At 43.1% G+C, this 18340-nt stretch overlaps 1 protein-coding gene across 1 annotated transcript; it reads right to left on the reverse strand.

Annotated features, from left to right (window-relative positions):
* Positions 1-1935: 1935 nt before the first annotated feature.
* Positions 1936-18095, reverse strand: LOC137422609 (FERM domain-containing protein 3-like; the record flags this gene model as incomplete). The annotated part of the gene is made up of 11 exons (XM_078769625.1): positions 1936-2387; positions 3569-3872; positions 4025-4134; positions 8215-8283; positions 9379-9453; positions 9683-9771; positions 9920-9983; positions 10073-10161; positions 10671-10758; positions 17694-17817; positions 17998-18095. Coding segments are annotated over 11 exons (1474 nt in total), but the record flags the coding sequence as incomplete, so codon positions are not given.
* Positions 18096-18340: the final 245 nt, after the last annotated feature.

Raw genomic sequence — 18340 nt, forward strand, 5'->3', positions numbered from 1 at the left:
GCTGTCCCTATTCACCCCGTTTTACGGGTGAATAGGGACAGTCACTAATACAAAAAAATAATAATCAAGAAACAATCCTGAGTTTCCAACTTATTGCTAAATTGATAGCTCAGAAGGATGCACATAATATGCACCCATAATATAAACCATGGTGCCAATGAAAAAAAATATGGGATAAAAAGTTTCTCCAAACTTTCCCTATTTCTTGATTATTATTTTTTTGTATTAGTGACTGTCCCTATTCACCCGTAAAACGGGGTGAACAGGGACAGCCATAAAAATCCTATTTATTCCTATTTAACCCATATATGGGGTTAATAGGGACTATAAGTTGCTTTTTAAAAAAAAACAAGAGAACACTTTCAACCCAAATATCAACAAATCAGTATGGTTATCAATTTTCAGCGAAAAAAGTTTCCGATTTTTTTTTCAGTTTGTGTCCCTATTCACCTTGCTGTCCCTATTCACCCCATTTTACGGTACTGTATATTATTTTGGTCCTATCACTCAATGGTGAAGAATCACTTAAAATAATGATTTGAACCGGATCTGGGTTTGGATCTTCACCCAAATCAAATAATTTCCTTTGTCACATACCCAACCTTTCCACCAAATTTAGTCTGAAAACATCCACAACTTTTTGAGATATGCTGTTCACAAACGGACAGACAGACAGGAGTGAAAACATAACCTCAATCCACCTTCGGTGGTGGAGGTAAAAATGACCAATGTTACAGTTTGAGATAAATGTCTCTTCCGACATGGGCCAGAGGATTGTGCTGAAAATCTGATATTATATACCTATTTGCCATATACCCATTCAGTAGTGAACTACAGGTGTTTGAAATCCTACATGGTATTAGTGGTATTAACGGACCTAGGATACGGTTCCTCAACAAATCTTCCATGTTAAATACAAATTCCCATCTGATATTTACTTCTCAGAATTCCCAAGTATTCCAGGAAGATTTTCTCATAAAACCTGTTTGTCCATCCCAATATATGCGTTTCTAAAATTATTAAAATGTGCTTTGTCACTAAGAGGTGATGCCTCTAGTCTTTATAGTGTATTTTTATACCACGTACATGTTAGAAAGTTCACCAACGTCAAAGTTTGTTGTTAAAATACGTTTGCTCGTGTGCACAGGAGGGGACTGCGGCTTTGCAATAGTGTTTGCAGGGGCATGGCGATGCGGCGGAGGCAGCGCCCCCTGTAGGTTACAGAAGGAGTTTGTAGTTTGCATAGGGTGCCGGATATAGTTCGCCTACTGTACACGAAGGACACTGCGGGATCTATAATGTTCACCCACTAATGCCGGAAGATGAGACGCTCAGTTTACACCCGGATGACAGTTTATAGCTGGGCTGAGATTCAAACCCAGGCTAGACAACTCAAAATGATACCTCGAGGCTATCCTATCAGAATTATTGTCAAAATGATTATCAAGTATACCAACAATTCTTCATTGCATCAATGGTCATCTTGTGCTCACTTCCAATTTGGATGAAGTTGTAAGGAATGAATAAACAAGCACCCTTCATCCACAACAATCACGAAGTACAACACTCATCCTTCAATAAATAAAAGGATGGCAGAGACTTTTTGAGACTCACAAATACACTCTGCAGGAAGAGAAAAAAGGCCTGCCAAGGGACATTGTTGAGAAAGCAGCAGATGTGGCATTCAATGTCTCCCAGCCAAAAAGTCCATCAGTAATGACCTCTGACCTTTTGCATCTGTTTCTCTTTGGAAATTAAAGAAAATATTGCGTATCACATAACGAACCCATGCTCGGTTGAACTTTAGTGCTTATCCTTAATCCCCATGATGAGGGGGGGGGGGGGGGGGATAATAAAGGCCATCGTATTATGAATGTATTGAATCCATGACATCAAAATAGTAAGGTAAAGAACTAACACTATCTAGCGAGATTGTCAAAAAAGCTCGTAATAGGAGGACTGTGGTGGTGTTGGGAGTAATTTGTTTGACACAGAAAACTATAAGGAACAAGTCAGAGCATACTTAAGCTAAGTTGTTACCGCGCAACCAGCAGGCCAGAGGTTGAAGGTAATCCTGGTGTATCTGCTCAAAATCTGGTGACTGCCTGAAGTCTCGCAGCGAAGCAATGTCGATGCCCATCTCCAGCAAAGCCACTAAAAGACCTATAAGACCGAGCACCAGCAATAGCAGGCGGGTGGCCCAGCACAGCCTGGGGCCGAGCTGAGCTGTGGGATCAGCTTGTCCTACCAATGCCAGGCCTAGCCCGAGAAGACTATCCATGGCAGTAGGCTCGTCGTCAATGCCGTCCTCATCCGAAGATAATGATAACGATGGTGTAGCAAAGTCCACCTCATCGCAAGTAGATTCGGATTCTGCTTCCCAGAATCTGCATTGTACACAAAAATGCACTGTTAATACGTTTGTGAAACAATGTAGATTTTGTTTTCTACAGTGAACAAGCTTCATGCAGGAGCTTGCACACACTGTACACCGGAAGCAGGTCAAGTACGTAAGGAGACATCAGGGTGCTTTAACATGCATTACAATGATATCAGCAGACAATGGACAAATAAAATATTCCATGGGATTTCAACCTTGAATCCCAGCATCGTGAGTCGTGCACTCAGATAGGCATGAATCCCAAACGGGCCAATTCCAGAGATGCAATAGCAAAGGCTAGATGCAACTAGAACAACACTCACAGAGCACATAGCCTCGCCTCACGCATTCATTCTGAACAAACATGCTGTCGTTAACTGAACACACTGATATTATGGCCCACTGCAATTATAGCCCATATACACCCGCATCATCTATGCACCCGATTATGTCACATAGTTTCTTGAAATGAGTTATGAACGTCATAAATTTAATTCTTTACTCACATCGGGCCATTGATCACATATATGAAGTTTCAGATTTTTAGGATCTAGCGATTTCAATTCAACTTTTATGGCTGGAATACCACTTCACCAATGACGTCTTCATTGTCACCATATATGCACCACCCATATGGAGTTGATGACATATGACAAATTTCTATTTTTTTTTTCGTTGAGTGGTTTCAGAGAAAATGATGTCCAATTTTTTCCTTTAATCCAATATGGCTACAATACCATGTGACCTATGATGTCAGAGTTAGCAATAAAATATTCTCAATGGGGTTGCCCTCTTATGCTAAAGGTTTTGCATCAATCAGATAAGCGGTTGCAGAGAAAAACATTTTTAAAGCACAAATATACAGACACAGACAGCCACACGCATTCACTCACGCACGTACACACACACACACACACACACACACACACACACACACACACACACACACACACACACACACACACACACACACACACACACACACACACACACACACACACACACACACACACACACACACCAATAGTCTCATATTCTCTTCAGGGCAAGCCTAACAAAACAGAAAATTGTACCTTTTGACACTTGAATCCAATATCTAACACATTTTATTAAATAAGCAAAATCAACACCGTCACCCCTCCCTATCCCTAGGTATTCAATTCAAATGCAATTCATCGACCGACATACTTATTGTGATCACAAGCGAAGATGCTGTCAATGGTAAGTGCGTCTTCGAGAGGTGTAGGCAGCACACTGGTCGACGGGTGATACGCAAGGTCAGATATTGTGAGAGGTTGGTCATTGATACTCATATCCTCTCCATCCTCAACAAGGCCGAGACAGCCTCCAGGCCACACTTCGTCTTGTATAGTAGGCCTCAACAAAGCTTGTACCGCTATGCCTGGGCGAGAGCAGCCAGGCTTGGAGCCTATGCTTCTAGACATTCCTTTTGAGCGCACAGGCGTTAAATCCTCTTTGAGGGAATCTAATCCTGAGGAAACACAGGTACACAGGTGAGTGACTAAGGCATGCCCAATGTAAATTTCCAGCAGGAAGTGGTTTGTTGACAAATGATGTACAAGACCACAGGTACAGCTGATTAGCAATTTTAAAAAACGAGCAGTCTTTCTGCCTGACACATACCTTGCGATATAGAGTTTTCTAGTGGCTCCAAGACTGGCAGGAAATTCCCAGAGATGTTGAGGCTCTGTTGGGAGCTGGACAGTGGGTTTTGGCAGCGAGTGAAAGAATGCCTGTGCAACACACAATCGACTTTATAACCTGACACTGTGTGCACAATGACAAGGTATCAAAGAAAAGTATTTCACTACTTTTGAGATATACAAGGATAGATTTTGCAGACAGCAAAAGACAAAGTCGACAAAGACAAAGACATATATATATATTGTTACTGATCGCGGTTTAGATGTTACTTTGCCGAGCGAAGGCTCCGCGACCGAACAGTTGTTCCCCGATTCACCCAGAACTTTGGCCGTATCGCACCGCAGCTGCCCAATCTGGGAAAAGACTAAAACGACGAAATGCAAAGAGGAAAAGGAATAAGACGAGAAGACGGACAGAAGAGTAATTGGATTTATTGTACACACAAGCAAAAAGGAAGCAGTCACGTTTATTTACAACACATAAGACGCAGGTGACACAGTGCAAATACTAGCTTATACAGACTTAATTAACCCAGGGACAGAACAAACAAAACAAACTCACGTACACAAGAAGGGTGGAAAGGCAGGAGGTGGATGGCTGGAGGGAGAGGAAGGTCCAAGGGGGTCCTGCAGCACGATCGGCGCGTTTAGCAGCCGCCGTTCCTTCACGGCCTTGCTCAAAACCATCGCCCAGGCCCCAAGTGGCTGTTGGGTGTTGTTGCTGCTGTGGCCTCCGCGGCTTTCCCAGGACTTGTCTGACTCGTCTGGTCCAAACCCTCAACTCTTTCTTGGTCCACTCACTCCTCACCACCGACTCCTCACCGCAACCAACGCAACCACTGACCACCACCACCAACTCCTCACTGCAACCAACGCAACCAACTGACCACCGACTCCACTGACTGACTCTCTCACGCCACTTGCGCGCGCGCCTTTATAGCGCCTCCGGCGATCAAGCCGCCGGCCTTCAGGACACGCCCATCGGTGTGCTCACCTCGGCCCTGGTTGGTCATGCGACCCTCTGGCTCCGCCCTTGATGACGACGGGCGGGCACGCCCCTCTTCCCCGACCCGAGCCCTTGTTCAATGGTGGTTTTGGAGGGGAGGTAATTGGCAATCGAGGCTCGGCAATGACGAAAGGGGATGTGAAAGGAAATAGAGATTTTGGGGATGGGAATGAAAGGGGATCTATTCTCTTTCACTGGTGCAATGGAGTACTTCAATTAATGGGAGACACAGCCTTACTCTAAAACACAGAATAAGATATAACTATCAAACAGGGGTATTCTATTATTTGGCTGACGTGTATGCTTGTGGACTAATTATGGGATGCCCTTTCACCTTTACACAGCTCCGGAGGCAGGGGGGCGCAGAATAAACAATAATAATAATAATAAAGCACACAATCAAAAAAAATACAGTCCTCATATCCGCAACAATATATATTGTTGTGTCGCCCAGTGATTAAGACCACTGGGTGACGAATGACCGATCGTTTTTACTCCCGGGGTGAACTCCTGAAATCTTGGCGGTTATTTTTATGGCACGCACAGGACGGAAGGCAGCGAATGCGCTTACCTGAACGGAAGCAAACAGGTTTATTCCCAAACCCAAAACGAATAAACAAACACAACAAATGAAAAATGCCACAATAATGATTTAATAACAATAAATGCAGGACAAAATAAATGTTGAAGTAAACTAATTGCAATTCCTACTTTGAGGATCCTCCATTCAGACACAAATACGAACACACAGGGGAATGATAAAGTAAAAGAAATGTTCTTTTTTTAAAATATCGTGCAGCCACTTCGCTGGTCCCAACAAGTTATTTTGTAAAGGTGACTGCGATGGTCCGGTCCCAATGCCTCCCGCGCCGGAGCACCCAAAATGGTGCTGGCCAACGACGGCAAAGCGCATCGAGCCGTCAAGCGAGCTGTGAAAATGGCCCTCGTTTGATCTCTCTCCATCCCTCCCCCGAACGGCACAGCCTTCAGTCAACCACGGGCCCAGCAGTCACCAAAACCTCCTCCAATAGCCACCACAGCAGCTAAGAGCTCCTTGCTCTCAAAAGCGCACACCAAAAACTACCTCAGCACACGAACAGAGAAAGATGGCGCTCCCTCCTCCTCGAGCATATCACCAGAGAACTACTGAGAGAGAGCCAAGGGACGCGCCATTCTTCCTCTTGCTCGAAGCTTCTCTCCTGACGTCGCACTGTCCCATAGCCGAGCTCTATCAAATCTCCCATGTCTCCTCGACCAATGACAAAGCTCGGGGCATGGCCTGCCGGTTACGATCCCTTGGAGGTGGGTTTTAGTTGCCGACCGGCTCTGCCTTGCTTGCAGGGGACGGTTGTTGTTATTGTTGTAACGGAGGTTTTTATGGCTGGCCTTGTAAATGTAAAAACGTAGGGAAAGTGACAGGGGGCAATCACATACTGGGGAAACTAGCCTTAATCCCTAACTAGTTAGCACAGCTTCACCCCTCGTGTAAAGACACAAACAATCTTAAGCTCCAGTTTCCCGACTTAAATACATCAAGATGTCTCCTATTCATCCACGGTCCATGCTATACATATACAATCCTGCCTTTACTATGGTATTTCATCATACACCCCCACAAACGTAACAATATATATAAACACATAAAGGTTTGAATGTGTGGAGTGCGGGGGAAGGTTTTAGTGTGAGGAGTGTGGGGGAAGGTTTTAGAAAGTGAGGTGAGGGGGAAGCATTTAGGTGGTGGGGTTAAGGGGAAGTATTAAGAGGGTGGGTTGAGGAGGGATGCAGAATGGGGGACATAAAGCTGTGAGGGGTGGGGTGGAGGTGAATGATTTTTCTGATTCCATATTCCCAACTTTGACAAACGGAGATAAAGATCATGTGATGAGAGATTAGAACGCTTGTTTAATGCCTGGTGAAATGCTGCGCTGTATGAATGGGGGTAAGGGAGTGGAGGTTTGTTGACGAGATGCAAAGCAGACAAAAACCTCAGAAAAATAATCCTTTTGAAGAAGATGAAGAAGGGGAAGAAGAGATATATATCATGGTGGAGAGGAAGAACACGTGTAGCATTTCTGAAAGAGATACAATGGTTGAAATGCATTCTTAAAAAGTTTTTTTTGAAGAAGAAGAAGCTTTTATATTTAATGTAGATTCAGTTTGTAGAAAATAGGGAGGGGTAGGGAATTGTAGAACCAGGAGCAGAAGGAAATTCAATGGAAATGAGAATCGTTATGGAGTGAAATATCAAGTTAGTTTTTGTTTGTTTGTTCTGATTTTTTGATGCGGGGAGAGGAAATATTAATAGGATAAGATAGTGTTGAGGAAATAGAAGGAAGATACCCAGGAATATACCAAGGACGAAAGCAAGACACACATGCTATCCGAGGAGTATTGAGAGGTAATTTAATTTGATGCTCTAAACAAATAGCTTCACATTGTCGGTAATTGTGATGGAATCATAAACTCCTTTTCACACTGAGTTGATCATTGTCACCTTCATAATATTCACAAGATATAACTTCAACCGCTCCACATGTTTTGTCTGCGATTTAAAAGTATACTCCAGAATCTAGATCTTGTGTACGTATGCTTCAGATTTTTGGGTAAACTTCCATTTTCTAAACGGATATTATAATCGGCAAACTTCCAGTTTTAAGATCGTCGCAAAGTCATTTAGTAATTTGAAATAATTGGTTAAATGTGCTCAATATTGCAGAGTGTGTAACGGCCGAATGTGTGTGTACATGGGCTATCTCACACTCAAAGAAGGTCGATGCAAGTTTCTTATTGCAAAACATATGTGATTTAAATGTTTACATACTCAGGTGGCATAAAGTAACCTTGATGGAAGAGAGTCCGAAATCGTTTCATTACCGATCGTTTCCGGCAACATAGGCACGTGGCAAAGCTCATATTGCAAATATAATGGATTTGAAGCACAATGTAGCATAATCTCAGAAAGTTTACAGTATTGTCTTTAAGTATTGGTCATGAATGAAAAGAATAAACAAAAGCAAAGGAATCCAAAATGGTGGCCGAACGGTGATGGATGGGCCTGACTTTGATGGACGATTCTCACAACAGACCTGCAAGCATCATGCAGACAATGAAGTCGGACATGCCTCCGGGGTGATAATGTCTCTACACATGCTACAGGTACCGACCTCTGAACTGTGGGGCACTTCCGACTGATCAGGGTACTAGCCTCCAACACCTCCTTAGCCACCTTGCCACTGCAAGCAAGGCATGATGGAAAGGGGAGATCTTACTGCTTGTAATATACGGTTACTATTCCACAAAACAGATCAAATTGCCTGATATACTGTTAAAATAAATACCATAGCTTTCTTTACACTGAAGCAGCTCAGATCCACCAATACAAGGGTCATGACTGGTCTGTAACCACCTTGATGGCGAGGACTACTCAAGGATCCATTTCCATCTCAGGATTTGGATTTTTCACTTCTGGAACCCGAGCTAGTCTTACCGTGTCACAAAATGATTGTCAGTTTTTTTTTTTAATCCCAGGTGACTCATTTGATTTCAGAAAGGTGGGTGTGCGTGCATCCCAATGCTATCAGGGCAAATTGGAATGAGCCTGAAATAAAGTATTATCTCAGAAAAGGCAGCGCCGCCTAAAATCCCCCGAAATAAATAACCAATTCAAGATTGTTTATCCACACTTTATACTCTTCCTTTTCAAAATTTTATTGCACAGTTACTATTACCGAAGGTTGAAATAAAAAAATGATATTGTGATGGGTGTACAAGGTGTTTTTGATAACAACTGGTGCACTAACAATTTTTTGTAGCATAGTGCGAAGCATTTGCAAACCCAAAAGGTTTGTAAAAGGGTTGGCGTCAGGAAGGGCATCCGGCCGTAAAACATTGCTTCAAAAAGGGGACCGAAAAACAACAACAACCACAGTTCCCGAAAAAGGCCAACCCCCGCTTGCGGGGAAAAATGGCCTCTAAAGGTGGTTTTTTTTTTGGTTTTTTTTTGGTTTTTTTAGTGCGAAGCATTTGCAAACCCAGGCTGTAGAGTTCCATTATTACAGGTGCCAAATTTCCTAAAGCAAAACCAAATTAAAACACGTGACTGCATGAAACTCTTCCTAATCCTCAAAGAAAAAAAAACATTGCAGGCACAACAACACTAAATGGTGGGAACATATTATTACTCTCCATTGCAGCAGCATTCTGTTGCAATTAAACAATAGTTCTACAACATTAACAGTTTCCAAAAACACAAGGAAGCTGTGAATGAATGATCGTATTAGTTCAACTGAAACTGGTTCCAAAAACACACGAAAAAAGAGACCATTCACCTGTATCTGAATCGAGACCGGCAGAAGAATAAATTGCTGCTCGAGACAGTTTTAATGTCACAGGATTTTTCGTACCTGCAGAGATTGATAAGAAACCAACAAGGTAGTTAGTCCAGGTGTTTACTAGAAGCTAACATTTCCTTGTATAATTTATTAAACACAACCTACTTTGGTCGATGCAAACAGAGGGATATTTTTTATTCATTTTTGCTGTTAACAGCTTTTTGGTGTCCAAAAAATACAAAATAAAACACGGAAGAAACTTTTGTGGATGTGCTCCAGGAGAGTAGAGGTTTGCACCCACTTATAAAATGCCTGGTTTTCCACGGCGCACTTCCAGAGGTGTTTGCAGGCGGCTGGAGTGGACGTGTGAAAAGTCAAAACGCTCTTCTTCTGCAAAATGAAGAGGAAATGGATCACATCGATATGATGGCAACACTGTGTGCAAAGCGTCATGCAATCCTAAATCGATGACGGACACCCATTGTTGATTTAAGGTTGATCCACCCATCCCGCTCCTAAATCGACGATGTGCACCCACCCCACTCTGAATGCTGTGGATATAAAAAGTCTTGCCTTCAAACTTCAATTTCCCAACTTGCGGCCTGGGAAAGAACAACGTACATAATCATCACGCAAATACATTTTCGTTGACGCATCTTTGTAATAGAGTCTCTGTGAATGTCTTACTCACCATGATAGTAATAAGACACGCTTGTTCCCCTTGAAGACAATGCATCCGGCGGGTGTGAAGCCCAGAAACAAAGTGGCTCCAGAAGTGTCCTGAAGGCCAAACGATGAGGAAAAAGAAAGATCACATGATCTACGTGACCTAAAAACACTCAATCACTAATATATGTACAAGAGCAATCTATAGATCAAGGTGGGGCAAAATGCAAACCACGTACATAACCTGCATCCTCCACCTTATTATTTAGAGATAGGTGGAGTACCACATTAATTTGTAGTGCATACCACCCTACCTAACTCTACAATGTATAACCAATAATACTTGATCATCCATCATATCTGAAAAATCCCTCTTTCACTCTCCACAATGTCCTTTTCAACTCTCCTGCCCCCCTTTTCACCCATTCCTTTCCTTTTTTCATTTTTCGCATTTAATGAACCCCTCTCCTCAAATGCATGACCTATATTGACATACATCTCAATTACATCTGAAATAAAAGTCATCTTACATGCATAAATAAAAAATTTTAATCAGGCATACTTTGTACAAGTTCAAAAGTTGGACCAATATTTAAATGGGTCTTCAAACCTATAAAACTTACCTTGCAAGGATGAGGATCTACCCCATAAGTGTTGAGTTCCCGGGCCCTGGCAAGGAAGTGACTTTCAGCAACGGGTGAACTCTGACCCCTGTCCAAAAAGTTACACACAAGGCTTCTTCATTTGCTGAAAATTGTCATTTCAGGATGTATGTTTTATGTCAAGTAGGGGTTCCCAAATTTGAATGTCATCAATTTAAATTTTGATTAAGCAAACAAAAGATGTGATTAGTCAAATGGACTTTTATATTTATTGTATTGAGCCACCTTTAGAGGCCATTTTCCCTGCAGAGCAGGCCTTTTTCGGGCACCATGGTCCCCTTTTTTGAAGCAATGTTTTATGGCCGGATGCCCTTCCTGCCGCCAACCATGTTAGTCGCCTATTGCGACACACAGGGAATTACCAGTGAACTGGTGCTCAATTTGCCAACCTCGGAAGGATGACAGGCTGAGTCAACCCCCCTGGTGATAATTCAGCAATTGACTGGGATTCGAACCCAGGATCCTAGGATCCCAAGCCAGCACCCTAACCGCTAAGCCAACACCAGGCGTTTATATTTATTGTATTGGAGACCATATATTTATTACTTACCTAAATATAGTGCAATCTTAGTTACCCACCAACCCCCACTTTTTTCCTGCAAGCTCCTTATATACCACTTCCCTTCCCTCCCAATTACTGCTATTTTCCCCAAATAGACGAGGCTAAATTTCTGATTTTTTTTTGGCAGAGGCATTTCTGAGTAAAAGTTGGTATCCGGGCGTTTTAGGTGGATATGAGGGTGCTGATCACGAAAAAAACGGATACCAAGCTGAAATGTGCATATTTAGGGCCTAAATCAGCAAAAAACAAAATGGCCGCCAAAAAAGTTTATGCGATATTTGTTTTTTTCTTCAGAAAAGTGGAATGTCGTAGTAATACTTGGTATCCATGCTTATTAGCTGTATATGAGGGTGCTGATCACGATAAAAAATAATACCAAGCTGAATATTACATATTTAGGGCTTAAATCAGCCAAAAAACAAAATGGCCGTCAAAAAAAGTATACGCGATATTGACATTTCTAATTTTCTTTTAAAAATAGGAATGTCATAGTAGCACTTGGTATCTATGCTTATTAGCTGTATGTGAGCGTGCTGACCACGAAAAGATAGGATACCAAGCTGAATTGCAGGCTTTCAATGGAAGATGTTTCATACACCATATTGGCTTTTATTGCTGTTTTACCTTGATTGGCATTACATTGCTTTCAGATCACTGTCAACTGTATTTTCTAGTTAAGGTTGTTATCATGTCTAGTTAAGGACGGTTTATTTACCGGGACGATGACATGCAACCTCTCTTTCTTTTATTTTCAGACTAAATCAAGATGGATCCTGTTGCTACTCTGAAACGACCATCATCGATTGACTTCGCCTTATGCATTTTATGCCAAACAGATGGGGATTTGCGATCTGCCAGCAATCAAGGTCTAGCCACACTCGCTAAGGCTTACGAAACCAGAAAGAAATTACGCGACCCAAAAAACCGCAATATAATTGAGCGTCTGGATCTGGCGTTGGGTTCGAATACCACCTCAATCGTATGGCACAAAAACTGTTATGTCCAATTCACCGATAAAAATAAACTTCTTCGCCTAGAAAGACTGGAAGATCATCATCAGGACCGAGAAAATGTACCAACATGCAGCTCAGTTGTTGGGTCTACCCAAGGTCGTGTCATACGTCGGAGCTCTGTCAAGCCAGTTGACTGGACGCTGTGCATGTTTTGTCAGGATCGTACGTCAAAACAACGATTAAGTTCAGTTATGACATTCAATGTCAGCAAAGATATTTTAGAGGCATCTAAATTACATCACAAGCTATGCTTCAGTTTGGCAGGCGTTAGTGACCTCATCGCAGCGGAAGGTAAATATCACCTTCCTTGCTTAAGTTCGTTCAAAAGAAGTACATCCAAAGTCAAAGAAGATTTTCACACCAGTCAAGACTTACCTTTGATATGGCTTTCTTCAGAACTTATGTATGCAGCCCAAAAGGGTCATGTGCTGAGGCTAAGTGACGTCTGGGATCGGTATGTAAATCTTTCAGAGGAAGCTAACACAGTTATTCCGAAGTCCTTTGTAAGTCGTCGGACAACATTCAGGGAAAAACTGCAATCTCGAGTAGGTGATACCATCCTCTTTGTTCGACCTGATGGTGGGACATCTCAGAGAGAAACGTTGTTGGTACCATCTAAGTATACCGGCAATGCTGTATCTGGACTGACGGATGAAGCAGACGAACAACTAACAATGCCTAGGTTCGGGCCTGAAGAGGACATCTTCCTGTCGCTGGTGCATGTTGCCCTAAAACTTCGAGGAGATTTGCTTGATAAGCCTGGCCACGTGGGATTACATGCCAGGCCCTATGGCGACTATTAGGACCCAATCTACTAGACTATGTGAAAGAAGCCGACGAGCAACTGCATATTCAAATATCCAAGGCTGCATCCGACCTGGCAGCTGTTGAGATCCTTGTCACCTTGCTGACAAACCCAACGTTTTCATCATTGATGTCAGATTTCCTGGAACGCAGAAAGGAGGACAATGTCAACTTCTCTTTCTGGTGGGGATACCTGGAAATGGTAGCAATTCTACTTATGTTCACAAGAGCCCAACGAGATGGACTTTGGGACCTTCACATCCATTCATTCACCTGCATGCTACCTTTCTTTCTCAGGTATGACCATGTAAACTATGGACGCTGGGGTCCTGTCTACTTGGCTGAAATGAGAAACCTACCAGAGTCAGTTCTCGAAGAATTCAAAAAAGGAAATTTTGTGGTCAAACGGTCGGCGCGTAAGTTCAATCAGGTTGATCCCGACCAGGCACAAGAGTGGTTGAATGGAACTGGTAAAAGGGCCGGAGGAATCGTTGGTATCACCAAAACCAATACAGCCTTGAACAGATGGGCATTGTCTTACAACCTGAGAGCACATATTGCAGCAGATACGCGTGAAATGTTGCAGATATATCCAAAAGACTTGCTCAGCCATAACGAATCGAAACCAGCAAGACAACAACGTGACAATGCAGACGAGAACATTCTGCTCAGCATATTGGAATGCTTCCATGTGTTTGCACCTGATACGCATCACGCTGCGCTGCAAAACATTGCAACAAAAGACGTTGCTAGCGAAGAAATCCAAACATCGCTACTGAACGCACGAGTCATGGGTCAGAAACAACTGGATGAATTTGTGGAGGATAGACTTGTTGGAGACGCAGAAACCTCAGTGCCTCAGCACTCATTGTATGACACCATCAAGAAGAACAATGCTCCAACATTCGACGATCTTTATAAGGTAGTACAACACAGTGCCGAAAAGAACAAACGCACTGTTCTGAAAGCTGATCAAAACTTCCTCCAACGTTTGGTAACGGCATATGCATCTGGCCGCACGATCAACTTGGACAACGTGTTGAACCACGAACTTCTTCGAGTACCAGTCTCGCTGGCAGAGCTCAATGGCAATTTAAGGACAGGAAACAAATCGTTGCTGGCTGATATGTTGACAGCAGATGTTCCATGTCCTGCTACGCTCGATCTGCGCGGGAAATCAGCTTGTCTTGTTATAGATGGACAGGCTCGAGTCGTGGCCATTGGGAAACCGGTTGCTGCCAAGACATTTGGAGACTTGGCAGACGTTTTCACAAGATCAATCTTCCAGTCAGGAATGCAATATCTTCGCATAGACGTTGTATTTGACAGATACCGAGATGAGTCGATCAAAGCAGGAACAAGAACCAAACGAACAAAGACAAGTCGTCCAATACGTCGTATTGTAGAAGGACGGGAGGTGCCACTGCCTAACTCCTGGATAAACTTCATTGCCCTTCCAGAAAACAAGGCAGCCCTTGCTCGCTTCCTCTCGGAAGAACTTCTGGCACATGCTCCTGGTGATAGAGATTGTGGTTGCAGGGGGGTTTGACGATGAGCGTGAAATCAGGTCATCACGTGGCAATACTGACCTCACTCCACTAAAAGCAACACACGAAGAAGCGGACACACGCATAATTCTACATGTCATAGATAGTCGGCTGGACACTGTAGTTGTATGTGCGAGAGACACTGATGTCATGCTGTTGTTGGTGGCACATTTTCCGCGTGTCAGTTGCAGAAATCTATGGATGATGGCTGGTACTGCCCAGAAGAGAAAGTACATACCCATAGGTCCATTATATCACAACTTGCCATCAAATTCAGTCCAATCACTTCTGCCATTTCACGCTCTTACGGGATCGGACACGACATCGCACATCTGTGGACACACGAAACGTTCAGCATGGAAAGTCTTCCTTGAGTATCACCACCTTCTTGTGGGTTTGGGAGTAGGGAATTTGACCCCTGAAGTGTCAAAATCGACAGAAATATTTGTCTGCAAAATCTACGGGATGAACAATCTGGAGACAACTGATAGCGTTCGTCGGGTCATGTTTGAGAAGGCCTGCAAACCAGAAGCGATGCCACCCACGAGCGATGCTCTCAAATTCCACATCCAGCGTGTGCATTACCAATCTCTGATATGGAAGGAGGCACACTGCCCACTTCCGAACCTGCCGAATGTCACGGAGTTGGGATGGAAAAGGGTCGCTACCAATTTGCAACCAGTGCTGATGACACTCCATCCAATTCCTGAGTCGTGTCTTGAACTTGTTTCTTGCAGTTGCAGGTCACGGTGTCGTACCATGCGCTGTAGCTGCCGTAAAGCAAAACTTGGCTGCACAGCTGCATGTGTATGTCGGCAAGAAACTGACCAGGACGGTTGCTTTAATGACAATGTGTAATGTGTTAACGACATTATTCAACTTACCGTCGAGCCTGCATATCGTAAAAGACGTCATGACTGTGCTACCTGTATATAGTTAAACGTTCATATGTGATTGTTCACTGCATGTAATCGTATTAATCAATGAAGATCAAAAGTAAAGTTGTATTGCCTTGTAATCGTGTTGTTTATTATATGAGCTGTGTGGCACAAGGGTCCATGTGTAAGTGTCTGTAGATATCATTTTAGCTGCAGTTAGCCGATATTTAGAGCTATTTTGTGAGCAACCACCTTGAATGTGTCCTGTTTCAGTATATAGCTTTGGTCCAACACTAATAATAGTGCGCTCATATGCTTCCTTGACCTCGATAACCTGGGGCTAGACATCAAAATAATGATTCTATGTTCACTAGAACTGGAGATATCGTCAATATAAGATTTGATGGCGGCCATCTTGGAAAATGGCCGAAACATCGATTTCTGCTAAAATAGTATATACAAATTTGATTGCCCGGAAATATTCATCTTGTTTCACGTAAAGTGTACTTGTTGAAATGTCTTCCTGTGTGATTCTGAGTTCAGCGGCTAAAAGTTAAATATTTTGGCGGCCATTTAGTTTTTTCCAGATTTGAGCATCAAATACCAAAAATTCAGCTTGGTATCCTATTTTTTCATGATCAGCACCCCCAAAATAGGTTAAAAACACTTGTTACCAACTTTTACTCAGAAATGCCCCTATAACTTGTATTAGATGCATTTCTGGAAATTTAGCCTAGTCTAAAATAATCTGTCTTCTCTTCGTATTCACCACTCACCTCTATCCTATCCATTCCTTTACTCAATTTCACACACCCCCACCCTGCTTCCAGCTCTATATCTCAAAATAAATTATCCACATACTCAGCAATGTGATAAGCCCAGAGGGAGATTCCAATTCATCTCGGGAGATTCCCATTATCTTGAAAGGCTTGGTTTCCAAAAGGTCAATCTGAGCAAAATGTGAAGAAAGGTGCCAGCCCAGAGGAGAGAGCAGCACTCCATATAGCTGTACATGAAGACCTTGTAGGTGGATAGGAGTTCAGGTGTGGCAAGGAAAGACGTTGTATGATGGCAGATGGCTTTGGAGACCAACTTTGAAATGCAGTTTGCCCCAGAAGGATCATGGCTGATAGCAGAATCCAGGAGTTTGAATGGCTGAACTTTCTCAAGAGAATTGTTAAGAAAGTAGATAGCCGGATTTGCCAGACGGTCCTTTCGGAGAGGAATAGGTAGAGTGTGAGATTTGTCAGGGTGAAAAGACATATTCAAAGTATTTGACCAGATCGTGATTTTTATTTCAACGTCTGAAGAGAGGCAAGAGTCTGACTCAGTTCTGAATTCTTGATTCAGAGCACTGCCTTGGACCACTCCAGCATTGACAGGGAGAGGAGATGAAAGGATTCAGTTGAGAGCCACACTTTGGCTACGAGAGTAGTGGACAAAAGCGCAACATATATGCCCAGAGACAGCCCTGATCACATGTCTGACATTAAGGGCCTCCATCCATTGTTGGGTGGGTAGAAGAAGCATGTCCACGGTGTAGTGACCTGGTCTGAAACCAAATTGGTGATCTCAGATAAGGTTGTTGGAGAAAAGGAAGGATTTCAAGTCAACTGCGATGATGGATTCCATGACCTTGCTAATGATTGGAAGCAAGCTGATTGGTCTGTAGTTAAGGTGATAAGTTTTTGCAACTCAGTAATATTGGCAGATTTCCAAGCAGATGGAAGATGACCGAGTGCAAATGACAAGGTGAAAAGAGTAGAGTGGATCTGCAAGAGCAGCAGAGCAAGTTTGAGAACACACGTGCTGATGCAGTTTGGTCGAACTGCTGAGTCGTGGTTTGAAAGAACCTTCTCCACCTTCTCAGGTCCAAAATACAACAGAGTCCAGGAGCAGTTGAGTACAACAGGGAAGGATGGGTACTGATGGTGAGGGGTTGGGCATGCAAGATTTGGAAGCAAACAGAATTGTGGCATTCGGGCTTCTCACGAGTGGAGTCGGCTGTGGTGCCATTTGAAAATAGGGAAGGGATGGAAGGGGGGCATACTCCAGAGACAGACTGAAAAGGCACCACCAGGTTTAGAGGAGGAAGACAAGTTTGATATGAAAAATGTCAAAGTATTTCTGCATCCATTTTTATTTTGAAGATCAGTGGGCAATATCGTTCCTGTACATACCTGAGCTGATACTGGTGGATCTCAGTGACTGGCTCTTCAAGCTTGCTGGAGAGATGTGGAAATATGTGCATCGCTGCCACATAACCTGCCCAGTGCTTGGTAGGGTCATAATCCCCCAGCTCAGCTTCAAGGACATTGGAAAACATAAGCATGTACATTCATAAGTCTGCCAATTACGTATAGTGAAGTTATCTCCATGTCATCACCACTGAATATACGAATGTATGTTTTAAGATCTATTCAATATGAGTGAAAGACCCCAATACTTTTGCTCATCCATTTTGAATGAAATATTACAGCATACCTTGCACAACGTATGCACCCAACCATGCGGCCTCGGCCATCGGACAGAGCAATCGGCTGTGGAACAGATCACGTTTAATCTGCAGGTACAGCTGGTACCTAGACATGCATGTTAAAAGGAAAGACATTCTGTATTACATTTTATTTAAACAAACATGAATTCAAGCTTTCCAACAATATGTTACAATTAGAGCCTGGTGTTGGCTTAGCGGTTAGGGTGCCGGCTTGGGATCCTAGGATACTGGGTTCGAATCCCAGTCGATCGCTGAATTAACACCAGGGGGGTTAACTCAGCCTGTCATCCTTCCGAGGTCGTGCAAATTGAGTACCAGCTTGCTGGGATG

This window comes from Myxine glutinosa, unplaced genomic scaffold (genome assembly GCF_964187855.1).
Source record: "Myxine glutinosa unplaced genomic scaffold, kmMyxGlut1.1 SCAFFOLD_3535, whole genome shotgun sequence".
Classification (NCBI taxonomy): domain Eukaryota; kingdom Metazoa; phylum Chordata; class Myxini; order Myxiniformes; family Myxinidae; genus Myxine; species Myxine glutinosa.